The sequence below is a fragment of the Erpetoichthys calabaricus genome, chromosome 17 (genome assembly GCF_900747795.2).
Source record: "Erpetoichthys calabaricus chromosome 17, fErpCal1.3, whole genome shotgun sequence".
NCBI lineage: Eukaryota > Metazoa > Chordata > Cladistia > Polypteriformes > Polypteridae > Erpetoichthys > Erpetoichthys calabaricus.
In genome coordinates, this window is record NC_041410.2 from 22,444,223 (window position 1) to 22,463,927 (window position 19,705).

General features: G+C 37.5%; 1 protein-coding gene across 4 annotated transcripts; it reads left to right on the forward strand.

Annotated features, from left to right (window-relative positions):
- The first annotated feature begins 391 nt into the window (after positions 1–391).
- LOC114667316 (zinc finger protein 585B-like) lies at positions 392–19,425 on the forward strand. Of its 4 annotated transcripts, none has more exons than XM_028822581.2 (3): positions 392–465; positions 5,602–5,800; positions 16,792–19,425. In XM_028822581.2, exons 2-3 carry the CDS (start codon positions 5,644–5,646, stop codon positions 17,838–17,840), a joined length of 1,206 nt encoding a protein of 401 aa, XP_028678414.1. In that variant the 5' UTR covers positions 392–465; positions 5,602–5,643; the 3' UTR covers positions 17,841–19,425. The 4 variants fall into 4 exon arrangements, with proteins under 4 accessions (XP_028678414.1, XP_028678418.1, XP_028678416.1 ...); XM_028822585.2 differs by having other exon boundaries at positions 437–459; XM_028822583.2 differs by lacking the exon at positions 392–465 and adding an exon at positions 502–695.
- Positions 19,426–19,705: the final 280 nt, after the last annotated feature.

A 19,705-nucleotide genomic window follows, 5' to 3' on the forward strand; every position in this document is an offset into this window, starting at 1 on the left:
TTTACTCCGCTTCTGCTGCAGACATCATACTCCCCCATCAACTAAAACCCATAGCTAAAATCGGCAGCTTTCTTGTAGAGTGAAAAAAATAAATAATTCACTAAGCCGATTTGAGGCTGCATTTTTATTTGCGACGATTTTAAGCAAATAAATTAATAGAGTTAAAGAGTGAATAACTGTACAAATAACTGCCAATGTTTAGATTTAATACAATATTAAATACTATTAGTAATTTTAAAATATGAGAAATATATAAAATAAGTTGATAAATTTGACACTTTATAAGTTGGTTATGAACTTTAAAATCGTCTAACAAAATAAAGTAGAATTTTGACACTACATATGAAAACGCTTCAAAGAAGAAAAAAAACGACAGCAAGCCAACCTGATGCCAGCAGGCGCCTCTGTCACGTGACTAGGGTGTCTGTGGCATTTGCGGCTTCACTTCCGGTCTGCGAGGTGAGGGTGAGTGAAATGTTGCTTAATACTTACTACTTTGTCGTTTAAACTGTCGTAAATACTCTACATTATTAGTTTTTCTTTTCTTTGCTTTTATAACAATTTCAAAACGATGCAACATTTTTAATAATACGTGACTTCTAGTCCCCGTTCTCAGTATAGGCTGTTGGCAAGTTAAGGCAACGCGAGGTCTATCGGAGAACCGGCAGTGTAAGGTGTTCTTTTAAATAAATTCTGTAAGCGAATTACTTTTTGCTGTATTACTCTACACTAGTGTACATTTGACTTGAACTAGTCAAACTGGTAGATAGGCAGACATTTTTATCAATGCGTGTAACTGACCGATCGATGCATTTTCGCGCTCAGGCCGAGGCCTTTTTAAATCTTATCGTTAACCGTTTTCTCATCTTATGCTATGGAAGCATTTTCGCGATTGTGGACGCAAAATACCATCGCGGAGTTACTCTTCGTATTAAGTAGGAGCTTCACGAAAATGCTGGAGACGATACGCTCATTTTTTTGGAAATCAGTCCCAAATTGAACCTTTTTATATGCGGGACGTGAGTCCGCGAGAAGTATAAATGGCCTCGGCGCCATCCGCTGTAAAAGGGAGATTGGGCGAGGCGCTGAAGGACCTCGCTCCTTGCAACTTAAAAAAGGCCGAAATTGGTGCTAGTTTGGGTGACAATTTAGAGCATTGTTTTAAAGTCTTTATGTCGCCGAGTCATCACAACGGGCGTGTGCATTGCGGTTGGAGCCGCGGGCCATTGCTAACGGCTTTAGTTTGCAAGTGGCACAGAAAAACACTATGGCGAGTTTGCGGTTTCTGCATTCGAAACAGAGGTCGGACATGTCAGCAAAGGAAAGCATGAGTCTGTAACATAACTGGTAAAACAATAGCTTTTTCTCATGTGTTGTATGTGGAAAACTACTAGTTTGTTTAAATCTGCATTTTAGTGTATCGTGTTTGTTAAATTGTTTTAGTTTAGATTTTATGTGCAGTAGCTTTTCCCCCCACTGTCAATTTTTATATGTGGGCAGCTAAGTAATTCCTTAGTAATACTACTTGAAATGTACACATGTAAAATACGCATATTATATGCTTGAAATAAACTGCAATTAGTTGTATCGAATTATTCAATTAAGTGGTTGAGTTTCTGATTTGTTGTTCCTTGTATAGCATGCATTAGAATTGTTTAATTTTCTTGTTTTATTTAAACCATCACAAGACCAAACACATTAATTTTAAAGAAACATAGATGGGATATGAGAATTGAAATTATAATAAATTCAATAAGGTAAAAATTATTGAAGGCCCTTCAAATATCAGCCATACAATTTAGCTGAGTGTACATACCTTTTAGGTTATTGTAAGGATTATAGGAATAAAAATCTGAAAGCTAATACAAAATTAAAGAGAGAAAACGTATGCCTGAATGTTCTAACCAAGTAAGTCTCAAAGACAGACATCGAGAGACTTGCACTGAGTAGAAGCCACAAAATTAAAGAGATCTTCAACTACTTGTAGAATTGCTTTTTGGAGATCTATGATCCGATCTTATTTAAATGTAATATACTTGTGTCTTTCGTTTTGCATATCACACTGACTTTATATGGCACACTTTGTAGTGATGACCACTCTAAAGTACTTCACATCATTGCACAGTGCTTTAATATATGCACAGTGTAATTCTTGCAGGGAGGTGACATTGGTTTTCTTCATATACTCTACCAAGTGCAGTGAAGCCACAAAGCGAAAAGTACAAATTTAATGCACTTTATGGTCTTTTGAAGATAGAGATTGTGAATTTAAGTATTCAGCGTGAAAGTAGTTTTATTTATTTGTTTACTGGGTTTTTTCACATCAAGTGAAATCTGTTGATTGTAGTTTAGTTTGTTTAATATTGTGTGTTTCCACATACTTTTTGCCTTATTTTTTTTTAACTTATCTGGAATAAGGAAGTAGGATTTCTGCACTACTGTTGAAGTATTTCCAAAATTTACTGTGTTTTTATGTTAAATATTAGAAAAAGAATAAAGGCAAAACTGTGTAGGGTAAGTTCATACGATTACATGAAATTGTACAGTAATAGTCAGGGCCAGCTCTACCTTTTCAGTAAGTTATATAGCATTTTTTAAAAACAATACAGGCCCTGACTTAAAACACTCAGACTTAATACAGTTGTTTAACTGCCCTTATCTCTGTTATATTGTTCTTGTTGTTATTTTAATGTACTAGCAATGTTTAGTCTTAACATCGGATGAGCTACACAAGCCCTTAATGGATGGTCTTTGAAATCCTGAACCACACTCTGCTTCACCGAGGCCCTCTTTACACTGAACCTCCTTGTTTGTTTTGTTTTGGTACAGGTTCAGAGTTTTACTGTTGTTTTAGTACTGTTCCATTTCAGCAGGTTTATATTTTATCTTATTCTCCACTGTATTTTGACATTGAGTCAATGCAGACCTTTGACACATTTATTTCTTTCATTTTCCTCCTTTATTTTTCAGGCACAGTGCTTTGACATTACAGTTTTAGAAGGATCATTAACATGTTTTGAATTTTGACAATATTTTAAACCAAAACATGAGCAAAAATGCTCAAATGCTGAACTGGTTCGCATAAACATTATAACCTTTATATTTTTTGATTTGTATATTTAATAATAGGTATGTTATGCTTGTTTTATATTATTCTAACTATATTAGCATTAATGTGAATAAATCATGAAATGTTCTATCCTTATAATCCGCAGCATCTTCATCAGTGGAGAGTGAACTGGGCCAACAACAGACTTAAAATATTGTTTTTAGAGGTGCAACAATGAAGTCAAGAAAAAACAGTTTTTATTTCAGTGATTTGTATATTTATAATTGTAAAAAACTTTGTTTTTGAAACCGATACTCTGTTTGTAAAATGAAACTACCATCAAGCAGTTAAAACTGTTCATTATTATGTTATCATTTAGCTTACACATTTTGTAAATAAAATATTCTTGGTTCTTTAATGATAAATCAAATTTACAGTTGTTTACCTTTTAGCAATAGTAAACTGTTAGTTTTCTATGGCATCATTTACCAAGAACTGTGCAACTCAATTGAAAAACAAATGTATACGTATAGTTCACATAAAATGCATGTTTTAATCTGAATATATAAATAAGTTCATAATCGGCCTTTTCGCATCAGTATGCTCACCGCTATTAGGTGATGAAGGGATGAGAGATTGTTAGCCAATTAGAGACGGGTGATAATTATGGGGCCAGAATGACCAGGTTGTGGTGGGCAATTTAGCCAGGACATCAGGAAACAAACCTGTTCTTTACAAAGGATGTCGAGGGATCTTTAATGAACAGTGAGTCAGGGTGGCGCCATGTTTACAGCACAGTTGTTCCCATCGCTGGACTGGGGCATTGGGATCCAAGTTCAGAGCATAGCAGGGCTAGCAGTGGTCACTTACCCTAAAACCTTTTCCAGTTTTTCCTAGATGGTCTCCCATCTAAGAACTGGCCAGTGATGTCTGCAGTCTGATTTACTGAAGTAAGAAGAAATCTAATGCTCTGAATGATACAATTAAACTTGATCTACACTTGTATAGTCGTGGCCAAAAGTTTTGAGAATGACATAGATAATTGTTTTTCACAAAGTTTGCAGCTTCAGTCTTTTTAGATCTTTTTGTCAGATGTTTCTATGCTGTACTGAATTATAGTTACAAGCATTTCATAAGTTTCAAAGACTTCTGTTGACAATTGCATTAAGTTTTTGGAAAGAGTCAATATTTGCAGTGTTGGCCCTTCATTTTCAAGACCTCTGCAATTTGCCTTAGCATGCTGTCAGTCAACTTCTGGGCCAAATTCTGACTGATGGCAGCTCATTCTTGCATAATCAATGCTTGGAGTTTGTCAGAATTTTTGGGTTTTTGTTTGTCCACCCGCCTCTTGAGGATTGCCCACAAGTTCTCAATAGGATTAAGGTCTGGGGAGTTTCCTGACCATGATGTTTTGTTCCCCAAGCAACTTAGTTATCACTTTTGCTTTATGCCACGCTGCTCCATAATGCTGGAAAAGACATTGTTCGTCACCAAACCGTTCTTGGATGGCTGGGAGAAGTTGCTGTCAGAGGATGTTTTGTTACCATTCTATTCATGGCTGTGCTCTTAGGCAAAATTGTGAGTGAGACCACTCCCTTGGCTGAGAAGCAACCCCACACATGAATGGTCTCAGGATGCTTTACTGTTGGCATGACATAGGACTGATGGTAGCGCTCACCTTTTCTTTTTTTCCGAATGCCCCAAACAATCAAAAAACGGAGTCATCAGATAAAATAAGTTTACCGCAACCATCCAGTCCCTGTACCTTTTGTAGAATATCACTTTGTCCCTGATGGTTTTCTTTGAGAGAAGTGTCGGCTTTGCTGCCCTTCTTGACACCAGGCCATCCTCAAAGTGTTTGCCTTACTGTGCATGCAGCTGCACTCACACCTGCCTGCTGCCATTCCTGAGCAAGCTCTGCACTGGTGGTGTCCTGATCCCACAGCTGAATCAGCTTTAGGAGATGGTCCTGGCACTTGCTGGACTTTCTTGGGTGCCTTCTTCACAACAGCAGTGGAAATGTTTTTTTTTTGGGGTTTAAATTATTATGGCAAAGAGGGACTTTGCAATTCATCTGATCGCTCTTCATAACATTCTGGAGTATATGCAAATTGCCATCATAAAAACTGAGGGAGCAAATTTTGTAAAATTAATATTTGTGTCATTCTCAAAACTTTAGGCCATGACTGTAGATGTTCATAATGTTTCAGATGTAGTCACTTGGGAAAGTATTTCACACATAAGGTTGAACTTTTTTTAGTTATGAATAAAAGACAATATATTGAAAGGTGCATTGCCTTGAAAGAAGTGCCATCACAGACTATTTGAAGGATTGAAATCTTGCATTATTATTTTAAAACACCAGCATCTTTGCATTTTTCACTCAAATGAAAAATCGGAAGTTGCTAAAGATCATTTTAAGAACAAAGCTCAAAAATTGATAACCTATGCTCTGATAACTTGTCTAAAGGAATTTAATACACACTAGAATGTTTCACTTAAGTTGATTTTAGTGATATTTTTCTGAAGAGTTTATATTATCCTGTTTACAGGTAAAGCGTTAAGTCCACCTTCACCTGTGTTGCAAAGGCACAATGGACTCTAAGGCAGTTGTACATGAGACTACTGCTTTGGCATCTGTCAAGGTGGAAGATGAAGTGCCTGATGGTATGCATGTAGTTACTCTCCAGGAATGGCAGTCGGTAGAAACAAAGGTTGAACAACCTCCACCCCCTACGATCTCTCGTCCATGTAAGTTACATCTTGTTGTGCTATGAAAATTAAGCAAAACAAAGAAACTTCTGCTTTTAATTATTTCATGTGTTTAAAAAAGGCTGCTGTATTGCATACTGTGATTTGATTTTATTTTTTACGTTGACGTATTTATTGACAATAGCATTCAGTACATTTCTTCATTTGGAGCATTGATAGTTTTAAGTGAAACACTTAAGAATCATGCAAGTCATTGGTAAAGATGGAACAAGAAATCCCACACTTAACATTTATTATTGTATTCCACTACACATTGCTGTATGTAATGGGGAATATAATGCTGTTCATCAAAATAGTGAGAAATTCACTGCTAAATGTTCCTTTATGTCTTCCATTAAAGCATTTCGCAGTCCTTTTATTTTGCTTTGTGGCCTTCGTGATCCTGCTTTTATTTGCCATGCCGTTCCTGCAGGAAGTCCATTTATGAATGTACTTATCTCCTATTTCAGTTACATTTCATAGAGTCTGACTCAGTATGAACGGAATCCTATTATAGTATAGAATTGTGCATCAGAATAATTATTTTGAAAATATCAAACTTGCATAATGGAATCCCATGGAAAATTGTTTACTTGTGTGAGTATTCAAATTTTTATGTTGACTGAAATATTTTTTTTGATGGAATTGCACGGACCAGGTTGTTACTTGCAGAGGAAGGGAACAAGAACAGAGCTAATAAACAGAACCTGGGGCCTCATATTTAAATTGTGTGTACACAAAAAAATGTTGCGTACCCCCGTTTCCACGCACACTTAGAGGTGTGTGTGGGTTTATGCCAAGTTTAGTTTTTATACATTTTCATAGTACCCCCTCATCTTGCGTATGCACTTTTTTGCTCAGTTTTGCAAACTGCCAGCATCAAAGCAGTGCTATTGTTTCTGTGTGGTTTCCCTTTCAGATTTGCACAGTGATGGCGGGGTTTATCAATTATATTGAAATTGTGTATCATTTACAAATTTAAGGTACTTGATTGTAATCATTCTATAACAATATAATGGTGCACACAATGGCCAAACTATTCCAAATATCATAGCTGCTTTAGCGTTATTCTCAGTGCACCAAAGGCTTTGGAGCTTTTCCTTGCACTATAGCCGTAATATTACACAACCTGTGAATTACAATTACCTCACTTTAAACTTGCACTACAGCTGTAATATTGCAGATCCTGAGCCACTTTATGAACTATTTGCACTCTGCAGTATATGTAAATGTAGTATATTGTACATATGCTTTAATATTGCATATTTTTCATTGTTTTCTTATTTTATAGAAAAATAAGCTTATGGAGGATTTGCATTGTTGAATCTCATTGTACCATACAATGAAAATAAAGGAATTCAAAAGAAATTAATAGAAGAGTGCGTGTATTTGCTGTTGCTGCTGATGAATGGCTTCTAAGTCGATTTCTATTTCCAAGAGCTATCCTCTTGGAGCTGTGTGCTATTAGAATAATAGGATGTATACTTGATATCATTTTTATGATGAAATGCATTAAAGTATGTATATTACATTTTACAGGTTAATTGCTAACCTCATTTAAATAATGTATACTGTTAATAATTAAACATGAGGGGGCATGGCAGTGCAGCGGTAGGAATGAGGTGGTGCCCTGTTCAGGAATTATTCCTTTCTTGTGCTGTATGCTTGCTGGGACTAGTGCAACCCTGCACGGACAGATGAAATGTAATAATTAAACATGTATTACTCTAATTTTTCAATGCATTCTAAGCTTACAGCTGATGTTACATTTATTACAGAGCTTATATTGTGGCGATTGGTTGCATTGAGAGAGAAAACGGAAGGACAGGAATTGGGGATTGATACGTTTGACAGACACAGTACTGCTGCAATAAATTATTTGATCCAGGGTTACTCCCCCTCCCAGCAAGTATCTTTTGGGAGGCAGGAACAGTCCCTGGATGGGGCGCCAGCTCATTGCTACCACTGTGCCTCATATTTAATACAATACAGTTTATTTTTGTATAGCCCAAAATCACACAGGAAGTGCCGCAATGGGCTTTAACAGGCCCTGCCTCTTGACAACCCCCCAGCCTTGACTCTCTAAGAAGACAAGGAAAAACTCCCAAAAAAACCTAGTAGGGAAAAATGGAAGAAACCTTAGGATAGGCAGTTCAAAGAGAGACCCCTTTCCAGGTAGGTTGGGTGTGCAGTGGGTGTCAAAAGGGGGTCAATACAATACAATACAATGCAGTACACAGAACAGAACAATTTCTCAATATAGTAAGAAATAAAAAATATAAATTTTAGAAGTACAGAGCAGAATTTAACAGTAGATGATATATCCCATAATAAGATTTGGATTTGTATAGAGTCCTGGAGACCTCATCCTTCAAGCTGCTTCCCCCATTTGGCCATTCCACTAATACATGCTTTAATGCATTTCATCATGAAAATATGTATACAGCTTGGTATTCTAAAACGTTCAGAGAACTGAACTATCATAAATGTATTCTGTGCAGTGATCACAGCCTGCGCACCCCTGTTGGTGTAAGAGTGCCTATTTACAAAGCACATAATGATTCACACACAGAACACAGAGAATATGAAGTATAAGTCTACATTTCAGCCCATTTTTTTGACTCTCGAATGGTTGGCTACACTCCTTTTCACATCGATTTTGATATCTGACCACTTCTTTTTATTTCGGGCACTGCACGGACTTTCTGAAATTGAACTTTTGAGTTTAATATCATCAATTTCCTTTTGTTGCTCATACCACTGCCTAAGCCACAAAAAGTATATTTTTCCTTACCTCCACTTCGCATTTGGTGAAATTCTTCTTTTTTCCACATGCTGTTGCCCATTGTCTTTTAACAAAACACCAAACTGAAGGGGCAGTTTATATTAATTTACATATTCAAATATGCAAATTTCTGAAAGGAGTTTGGGTCTCGCTCTAGGCGCATGCACGTACGTTAAATGCCACGTTCATTGCAATATTTAAAGGGGAAGTGCATGGGACTTGGTATATGCACAGTTTTATGCATCTGGATTTTTTTGTGCGTACTTGCATTTCCATTTTTTTTTTCCATATGCCATATTTTAATATGAGTTCTACACACAGCGTTATACACAAGGCCACAGTGTTCAGCAGGTTTGACTCAAGATGTCAGTCAGAACCCACCAACACTGCTAGCCTCTGTATGCCAGCTGAGGAGGTTCCTAGAATCTGAACTGGCATCTGTGTGTACCCTGCACAACCTATGGTGACATTACAACTGTGGTTTCTAGTCTCCCTCCATTCCCTGGGTCATGTCTCTGCTGATCAAGTGAGGAGATAGCTGGGAAAATTCTGCATAAACAAGGCTTCAGGGCCAGATGGAATCAGCCCCAGGGTGCTAAAGACATGTGCCAACCAGCTCTGTGGGGTCCTTCAGCACCTGTTCTCCTTTTTCCTGAATTTTCATAAGGTTCCCCGGCTGTAGAAAACATCCTGTGTGGTCCCAGTGACAAAGAAAGGGCATTCCAGTAATTTCAAGGACTTCAGATCAGTTGTCCTTACTTCATACATAAGGAAGACCTTTAAGAGGCTAGTTCTAAAACAGCTACAACCCCTGGTTTCAGAACATATGGATCCTTTGCAGTTTGACTATCAGGCTGATATAGGTGTGGAGGATACTCTCATCTACCACCTCTACCACCAGGACAAAGCAGGTACCACAGGATCATTTTCTTTGACTTTTCCAGTGTTTTTAACACCATGCTGCTTTGACTGGGGAAAAAGCTCAATACTTTGAATATTAATGCACCCACAGTCTCCTGCATCATGTACTACCTGACCGACAAACAGCATTTTATGTCGCTGAGAAACTGTTGTCAGAAATGGTGGTGTGTAGTTATGGAGCACCTCTGGAAACTGTCCTGTTTCCCTTCCTGTTTACCCCCTACACAACAGATCTCCAGCTCAGTACCACTGTTTCCCATATACAGAAATTTTCAGATGACTCATCCATCATTGGCTGCGTTAATAATAGAGAGGAGTATGAGTATCAAAGTCATACAGAGCTCTGTCTTGTGCAGGGACAGCAACCTGTAGGTCAAATCACCTAGACAAAAGAACTGATGTTGGACTTCCAACATGACAAGTAGCTTCTGAGACCAGTCCCCATTAGAGAAGAGGACATGGAAGTGGTGCAGAGATACAGGTACCTTGGGATTCACATAAACAACAAGCTGGAATGGTCTGACAATACAGTGGCACTGGACAAGAGGGTCCAGAGCAGAGTGCAGTGTCTAAGGAGACTCAGATTTTTTGATGTGTGCAGCAAGCTACTGGAAATGGTCTTCCAGTCCATGTTAGTCACAGTGGTGTTCTACATGGCAGTCTGCAAGGGGAGGCAACCCAAGCACATAAGAAGCACAATATTTGAACAAACTTATTAAGATAACCTGCTCCATTACAGGGCAAACCCTAAACACACTGGAAACTATTGTGGAAAAGATGGTGATGGCAAAGATTGAAGCAAATTCCTCCTCCAGAAAGTGCTCTCTTGGAGCACTTTTAGCCAAAGGCTCATTCCACCAAGGTGTGCTAAGAAGTGCTCTGGGTGTCTTTTCTGCCCACTGCTATCAGGCAATTCAATACTTTCACCTGATGTACTTGTTAAGGTTGATTTTGTTTGGTTGAATTAGTTATTTCTTAGTTGGTTACTTGACTAAGGTGAAAAATGAATTCCTATCTTTACTGGACTGTTTTGACTTGGTGCAACATGTTGATTTTCCTACTCTCTCTGGTGGTCATATATTGGAGTTGATTTGCACATCTGGCATATCTCTCGGCAATATTTATAGCAGTGATTTGAAACTCTGATTATAAAGCAGTACTTTTCACTATCTCATTATCTCTCCCTCGTCTTACCGGTAAATGTCAAATTTCTTTCAGAAACCTTACAAATATCTGTCCATCTATCCTTGTTAGTTCCATTTCTGACCTTTTTCTGTCTTCACCTATTCCATCAACACTAGATAGTTGTGTTGATCACTATAACTCAGCCTTTCTTTCAGCACTAGATAAAACCGCTCCCTTAAAGCAGTGGTCCCCAACCTTTTTGACAGCAAGGACCACTCTATTAGATGCAAATTTTTCCACGGACCGGTTGGGGGGGGGGGGCAGTTTTATACACAATTTACATAAGATTTCTATTATTATTATTAAAGTTATTAAGCAGTTCGCATACGTTTGCAATCTGAGATTTTTCTTCTTTTTTTGCATATAACAAAGACATATGCTTTACATTTGCCAATCCAACAGATTGCACATCACAAACATTAACACTGCTATCTTTTTTTCGTGTCTGCCGTTTCTATAGGAGGGTGACAATGAGTTAACTTCCAATGGATGTTTTTCAAATGTTGACAAGCAATAAGCAAAAGGTATCACTGAAAACCACAGACAACAAAAACAGCTAAATAAAAAATAAAAACAGTACAAGGAAAGTTCGAAGAAAGAGATTTTTTTTACAATGTTTCTGTTTGGGGATCGTTGTGCAAATGTGCACAACTGAGCTGCGACCACAAAAGCATCTGTTGAATGTACTTCGTAGTAACGCGATTTCTATAGACTCATGTCATATGGGGAAACCGTCAGGACCATAAAAATACTTTGTTGTAATAGTCTCTCACCTCGGTCTCTCTCCTCTCTCTGCGCCGCTGCAAAGCTCCGCCCGCCAAGCCTTCTGAAAACTCTGAGTGAGTCGCCGTTGCCGGCAGTTCTCTCGCAGCCCGGCTGTCAGACGGCTGCGGACCGGTAGTGGGCCGCGGACCGGGGGTTGGGGACCCCTGCCTTAAAGCATAAGGAGGTTTCCTTGAAGCGCTCCGCTCCATGGTACAATTCGGGGTTATGGTCTATGAAAGCAACTACCCAACGCCATGAGAGAATGTCATGTAAGATGGGCCTCACTACGCACATTCAGGCTTTCTCTGACTATCAAAGACCTTACAGGGATGCACTAACTGCAGCCAAGATCCCACATTATGGCAGAATAGTGGCCATGATAACCCAAGGTTTTTTTTTTTCTCTATATTTAATAAACTACTTCAACCTGCATTTGGCCCAATTACCTCCTCTACGGAAGTCTGTGAAAAATTCCTCCACTTTTTTTGCAATAAAATTAAACAGTTAAATAATTCAACTAACACAAATCCATCATCCATTTACATCTTTCCCTGTCTTCCCACTACATCCAGCTGTTTTGCTAAATTTTCACCAGTTGCATCTACATTTGTTAATGACCTGCTTTGTAAGATGAGGCAGACTACTTGTGTACTGAACCCCATCCCCACCACACTTCTTAAATCCTGCCTTTATGCCATAACCCTGACTGTTACAACAATAATAAATATATCCCTTGACACCATAATTGTGCCAGCCACTTTTAAAATCGCTTTTGTAACCCCATTAAGATTGTCAGCATCAAGACAAGGCATTTTTAACAATTTTTGGCCTATTTCTCACTTACCTTTTCTGTCAAAGGTTCTTGAGTGTGTTGTAGCCTCCTAACTCACCAATTACTTAACTTCTAATTTAATGGAACCCTTTCAGACTGGTTTCAGGGCACAGCTGTGAAACTGCTCTGCTTCAGGTAATTAATGATTTGCTTATGGCAGCACACTCTGAACAAACCAGCATATTAATTCTGTTAGACCTCAGTGCAGCATTTGACACTGTCTGACATGACATTCTACTGCCCAGAATGGAGAACATGCTGGGTATCTCTGGCACTGCCCTCCAGAGGTTTAAGTCCAATCTGACTGACAAGCAGGAGTTTTTTAGTCTTGGCAAAAGCAGATCCAGCTCAGTGCCAGTCACACAAGGAGTTCCTCAAGGCTCTGTCCTTGGCCCTCTGCCTTTCTGAATCTATATTCTTAGCTATGGATGGGGTTATCATTTTTATGCAGATGATACTCCACTCTTTTAGTGTTAAAAATGAAACTTCATCAAGGGTTTCTCAATTCAATACTTGCCTCAGTGAAATTAAAACCTGGAAGGAGCAGAAGTTTTTAAAATTAAACTGCAACAGAGCTGAACTCTTGCAAATTGGCACTAAAGTGCAACATAAGAAAATGAGATCCTTCTCATTCATTCTTGATGGTGATCTCATCAGACCTTCTGATGCAAGGAATCTTGGTGTCATTTTTAATTCCTCAATTTCTTATTCTGTCAAATAAATCGCATTATGAAACTTTATTCCTTTCTCCTCCATAATATATCCCATGAAACTTGTCCATACTTTTATCACATTCCATCTCAATTATTGTAACGTCCTACTGGCAGGTGCCACTTCTAATCTTGCATCACAGCTCCAGTTGATCCAAAACTTTTCTGCAAGAGTCCTAACATGAACCAGCAACATTGAACACATAACAGCCATCCTGCTTTGCCTCCACTGGCTACTTTGTGTCTTACAGGATTGAATATAAAATTCTATTAATAACCTACAAAGTTTTAAATGGCCTTGCACCGGACTATGTCAGTGAGCGTCTCCATCACTCTGCTGCCCTTTGCCCACTAAGGTCCTCCGACTGGCAGTCTTGTTGTGCCCCACACTAAACTGCACTCTGTGGGTGACAGGGCTTCCAGCTGTATAGCACCCAGACTCGGGAGCAATCTCCCTAAATTAATGAGATCAGCTGACTCGACTCATTATTAAAAAAAAAAAAAAAAAAAAAGCAACTTAAAGCTCATTTGTATTCACAAGCATATAATATTAGATTGGACACCCTACCTTTTACCATAGCAGATCAGTTTAAATACCTAGGGGTAAATATCACAAGTAAACATAAAGCTCTTTATCAACAAAATTTTGCCGTCTGTATGGAAAAAATGAAGCAAGACTTGCATAGATGGTCAACGCTTCATCTCACTCTAGCTGGAAGAATTAACATTGTTAAGATGAATATCCTTCCTAAGCTTCTTTTTTTACTTCAAAACATTCCAATGTATATCAATAAATTATTTTTTAAGCAATTAGATTCAACCATAACCTCATTTACTTGGAACTCAAAACATTCACGTATCCGAAGAGCGACCCTACAAAGACCTCAGGCAGAAGGTGGCATGGCTCTACCTAATTTTCGGTTTTATTACTGGGCAGCAAACATACAAGCCATAAAAACCTGGACACAAAAAAATGAACATACACAGGCTTGGTCCGCAATAGAAGTAAAATCCTGCAGTACTTCTTTATATTCCCTGCTCTGCGCTCCAATAAATGCAAGTTATTACAAATATACTAATAACCCAATTGTACTTCACTCTCTCAGAATATGGAACCAATTTAGAAAGCATTTTAAGATGGAAAATCTTTTTTTATCTGTGGCACCTCTGCAGGAGAACCACCTCTTTCAACCCTCGAAAACATACCTAGTTTATAATATCTGGAAAAGATTTGGGATTAAATTGCTCAGAGATCTTTATATAGACAATATATTTGCTTCCTTTGAACAATTACATTCCAAATTTAACCTTCCAGCTACACATTTCTTTCACTATCTTCAAATTAGAAACTTTGTTAAACAGAACCTGCCCGATTTTCCTCATCTCGTACCCTCCACCATGCTGGAAAAAATACTGCTCAATTTCGAGGATTTAGACACCATTTCTGCAATATATAAAATTTTATTAGAGTCCCTTCCTTTCAAAGATTCAAGAGGACAATGAGAAAAAGATCTCTTAATTAATATATCAGAAAAGGAGTGGAAGGTAGCAATGCAGAGAATTCACTCGAGCTCCATATACGCAAAGCATAGAATTATTCAACTCAAAATTATATATCGAGCTCATCTGTCTCGCTTAAAACTGTCCAAAATGTTTCCAGGGCAAGATCCAACCTGCAAGCGCTGCAACCAAGCTCCTGCCTCACTGGGTCACATGTTTTGGGCATGCACCAAATTAACATCATTTTAGACCGAAATTTTTAAGTGCCTTTCATCCCTCCTAACCCATTAACAGCTGTGTTCGGTGTTCTTCCAGATGGATTTGAAGTGGAGAAGGACAAGCAAACTGTGATTGCATTCACTACACTTTTGGCACGCAGACTTATTTTGTTAAATTGGAAGAATCCTAACTCTCCTCTGATAAGTCAGTGGGAAACCGATGTTTTATATTATTTGAAATTGGAAAAAATCAAATTCTCAGTTAGAGGATCAGTACAGAATTGTTTAAAAACCTGGCAGGATCTAATCAATAATATTTTAGAATAAGAAGAAATAATTATTTCCACATTTCCTTTCCTTCTCCATTTATCTATTTTGCCCTACTAAACTCAACAATTTAGGTATGTTTACAAGCCTTAAGTATTACTCCTTTGGCCATGCTGTCCTTCTCAGGGGTGGGGTTTGATTTGTTTTCAATTCTATTTTTTGTAAGAATTGATCTATTTGTATGGAATGATTACCATAAAATTAAAAAAAAAAAAAAAAAAAAAAAACATTTGTTCAGGAAGACTTTTAACCTGACATTCTGCCCCATCTTTCAGTCTTCCTCTCTGTCCAGTTACTGTGTATTATATCACAGATGTTATATGCTAGGATTTTCTTTTAGTATTGAATTTAGTATTTCACTCTGGTTTGTGTTTTATTCTATTTAATGCTTTGCATATCCTGTATCTACCTCTTTTAGTGTTCTATTCAGGAAATATTTATATCCAATGTTACATATACCCTGCTGTTTCCCTGAGACTCTGTGAAAAGCCTTAAGCATGGGAAAGGTGCTTATAAATGTATCATTATAACAAGGGTTTGCTAAGGAGTCTTTAAAGTTTTAGAAATTGTAGAGGGAGAAATAATGCTTAGATTAAATAGTATGAAATCTAAGAAGTTGCCAGGACCAGGAAAATGTACCCTGGAGTATTTAAAAAAAGCTACTGAGTTAATGAACAGTATAAACCCTTGCCACATATTTTTGGAAAATAATTGCATACTGGGGGAATTCCTAAAAGCAGGAGGGTAGTGAATATTAAAGGGTGATTGATTTGGCCAGTTGGCTTAATGTGCATCATGGGTAAATTAATGGAAGCAGTTAAGGTAAAAACTGGGCATAATATGGCACAAAAAAGTGTGTTAGTGCACAAATAAGCTTTTTGGTAAAGCAAAAAAAAGGTTACCATCAGAGAGGTCATGTCGTTTTTTAATCTGTTTAATACAGGCCAGGGTTGTGGGGGTGGATGGAGCCTGTCCCAGCTAGCATAGGCAGGGAGGAAGGCAGGAAGACACCCTGCACAGGCCACCAGAGAAGTGCTTATTATATTATTTATATTGATTTTCACAGAGCTTTTGTATGGTCCCATAGGGAAGTTGCTGATCAAACTAAACGAGGCAGGAGTTCAAGGTGCTGTGTGTAAATGGGTGCAAAGTAGGCTTCAATATCTATGGTAGCAGCAACTTTCTCAGAATTGGATAAGCAAATAAATAGGAAATAGCAAGCTGGTAAGTTTATGGATGATATCAAATAGTTGAATGGCATATAATCTAGAATCAGATGAATTATTACAAATTGACTTGGGAAGAGATGTTAAATTTCACCTGCAGCATAAGTTAATGTGAAGTATTACACAAAGTAAGTAATAATGTTAGTTTTGAATATACAATGGGAGGTTTGAAACTTGAAAGTACATATGAGACTGTCACAGGAGTTGTAGTGGACTCATCACTGTGCACGTCCAGGCAGTGTACAGAAGCTAGAACAACATATTTGAATTTTTTAATTATTCATAAGTTGACACATTGGGAAAAATCTATTTTTGATTTTGATTATGGGGTATTCTGCCCAGATTAAAAATTACAAACTGAATGTAAACCATTTTAGTGTATGGCTGTTATGTAACAAAATGTGGAAAAAAGTTGAGGGGTTTGAATATTTTCTGAATGTACTGTATATCCAAGTGTTAGAAAAGTGTCTAATGTTGCCCTTCCATACATATTTATATGTTGATTCTTTTCTTCGTATCTAGATCAGCTTGAAAATCTCCAGTGCTATCAGTGTTTCATCACCTTCTGCAGCTCTAAGGCTAAAGAACGGCACATGAAGAAAAGTCACAGAGAGGAATACAAAGCACAGTTACAGCAAGGTGACACATTGTTCACTTGTTACGTGTGCGAGAGCACATTCCTCTCCTCTATAGAGCTAACACAGCATCAGAGCACTCACACCAAAGAGGAAAAGCCCTTTAAATGTGCCTCTTGTGATCAGAGTTTCAAGACCTTTTCTGAAGTAACCACTCACCGGCGTACTGTCTGCCGTGAGAAACCATGTCTTTGTTCGGACTGTGGCTACAGCTGCAAAACTATGGCTTTGCTCAGAGCCCACAGACTGACGCACAAAGTTAAGGATGAAAACACGGGGCAAGTCCATGAGGTAGAGAAAACACATAAGTGTGCCAAATGTGGGGTGTTTTTTGAAAGTGAAAGTGATTTAATAGAGCATCAAGAGAATCATGCTGGTGAAAAGCGATGCAAGTCCAATGGAGCTGTCAATTTAAATGCTGTGAAGCCAGGTCCAAAAAAACGTGGGAGGCCATCTAAGGCCTCCTTACTATCCAGCCAGGAGCAGCCAGACAACGACTGTAAAAAAGAAATTAAAAGTGAAGATAAAGATGACCAAAAAAAGGAAGTCAAGCCAGGTAAACGCCCAAAAATGATCACTGGTAAAAATACCAGTATAGCTGTGGTGTCCAAATCCAAAACTGGTCGCAGAGGGAGGCCACGCAAAGGAGCAGTTGTTAATCCGAGTGTCTATGTATGTAAAGAGTGTGATAAAACCTTTGCCTCCCGCACAAAGTTGAAAACACACCAGAGGTTCCACAAGGAGAAAAAAGCTCATCCGTGCCAGGAATGTGACGAGAGCTTTAATAAGCCAGAGCAGCTGGCAGTACACCAGCAGAGGGCACATGGAGGAGGTCGGCACACGTGCCAGGAATGTGGGAAGAGTTTTACCCGGGAAGCAAATCTGAAGGCTCATGAAAAAATGCACAGTGCTGCAGGTAACCAAACGGCTAGATAATTGTGTTCTGATTTAGGAAGTTGTGACCAGGGCTGAGGAATTTTATTTGCTTTTAATTACTGTAAAACCCTTTATATTAGCAGTCTGAAAATTCACGTGTATGTTACAAAAAGGTTTAATTAATATATGTATAAGGTTTTGTCTTTCTTCTGCTTGTTAACAAGCATATTCATTCCTGAAAATTTGGAAAGCTTGTATTTTAGCATTTTTGTTGTGATAATTTCAGTTTTCTTTTTTTGTTAAAACACTTTATGGAAAAAAATGAACTTTGTGTCTTGTTTTTATCATTTTTTAAGAAATAATTATGGTTAAAAGCAGCTTATCGAAGGCAAGATTGATTTCTTCAGTTTTCATTTTAAAGAAGTACATGAGATCAATTAAAGTGATTTTTTTTTTTTCCCCTGGTTGGTTTAAAGTTTTTTTTAAATTGCAATCATTATTACAGTGTATCATTGTCAGCTATGAATATGTATATATCATTTCACTTGTGACCACAGATAGTGTAGCTCCATCATTTGAAAAATGAGGTCTAGTTTTGATGTGAACAAATACTTTTTCCCCCCCGAAAGGTATTTTTGCCTTTTTAAAATTAAATTTTCAAGACAAAAGATGGACTTTTACCCTGATTAATAAAGCCTTTTCTGCTGTATGTTGCCACTTGTAGCTTCTGGTTGCTCAAAATAAGTTCACTTCACTTGTCTTCAAATGACACTTTGGATCAGTGAAATAAAACTGCCTTGAATTCAAGACGATTCTACTCCACATACAGCAGTAATTGAATGTTATTTTAGCTTTTTTAAAATGTGTGGCATAAAAGGGTTTTACAGTATTTTATCATCTGTTTTAAAGATTGGCATCAAGCAGACATACATTGTTGCTACAGGGACTTTATCAAGGATATCTTTCTGAAATATAAGTAGAGTCCAGTTGTTTTCTGTCCTGCATTTAATTTTCATGCCACCATTGTGTTGTTAATGTCTTTGTTTAAATTGAACCTTTAACAAATTCTCCACGAATCATCTGGTTACCATAATACTACGTCAAATGTGTTTAGAAAAATTACATAGAAAAAGAAGGTTTCACAATACAGTGCCTCATTTGGCATAAGGTGTTAGTTTACCCTGATTGACACTTGTTTTGGCATTTTTACTGTGTGTGACTCTTGTTGTGCTCAGCCCACAAATACTTTATAATCAGCTTTTTATCGTGTAATGAGATCTGTCCTTAATAAAAATGATTAAGTGAGCATGGGAAAGATTGATAAAAAGCCATTTGTGAAGCTGATAATTCAAGTCAAGGAGAAAACACCATAGACTGTACTGTACTCTGCTGTACTGCGCAGTCTTGGGATGCGTGTTCATTCCACTTTGTTTTTACTCCCAAAGTACTCACCTTCAAAATTATGCAGATTAAGGCTTGTATTTTTTTTACTCTACTGTAAACCCAGCAGTTTTGTGTAAATGTATGATATTTAGTTTACACTTCCTGCATTTTCAACTTTAGTGCACCATGTTTTGTTAGAAGAATTGAAAAGCTGTATTTTCTTAATTTGAATTAATTTAATAATAAAGTGAATAACAGTAAACATTTTGTCCAGTTATGTTGTGTACACACTGTTAATTTAATATGTATTTACTTAAAAGTATAGAAAATAGTTAAAACTTAGGCTAAAATTATTTTTGTTTAGTTTACGTTGGTTGAATAATTCAGGCATGATCATGTATTTTTATTTTACTTTTTGTTCAGTTTAATTGGCTGGTTTTTTTTTGTTTGTTTTTTTGGCATCCCTGTAAAGTTAATGTGAAGTGTACATCAATCTGTATTACTTCTCCATACTTAGTCACAACTCCACAGATTTAAGGAAG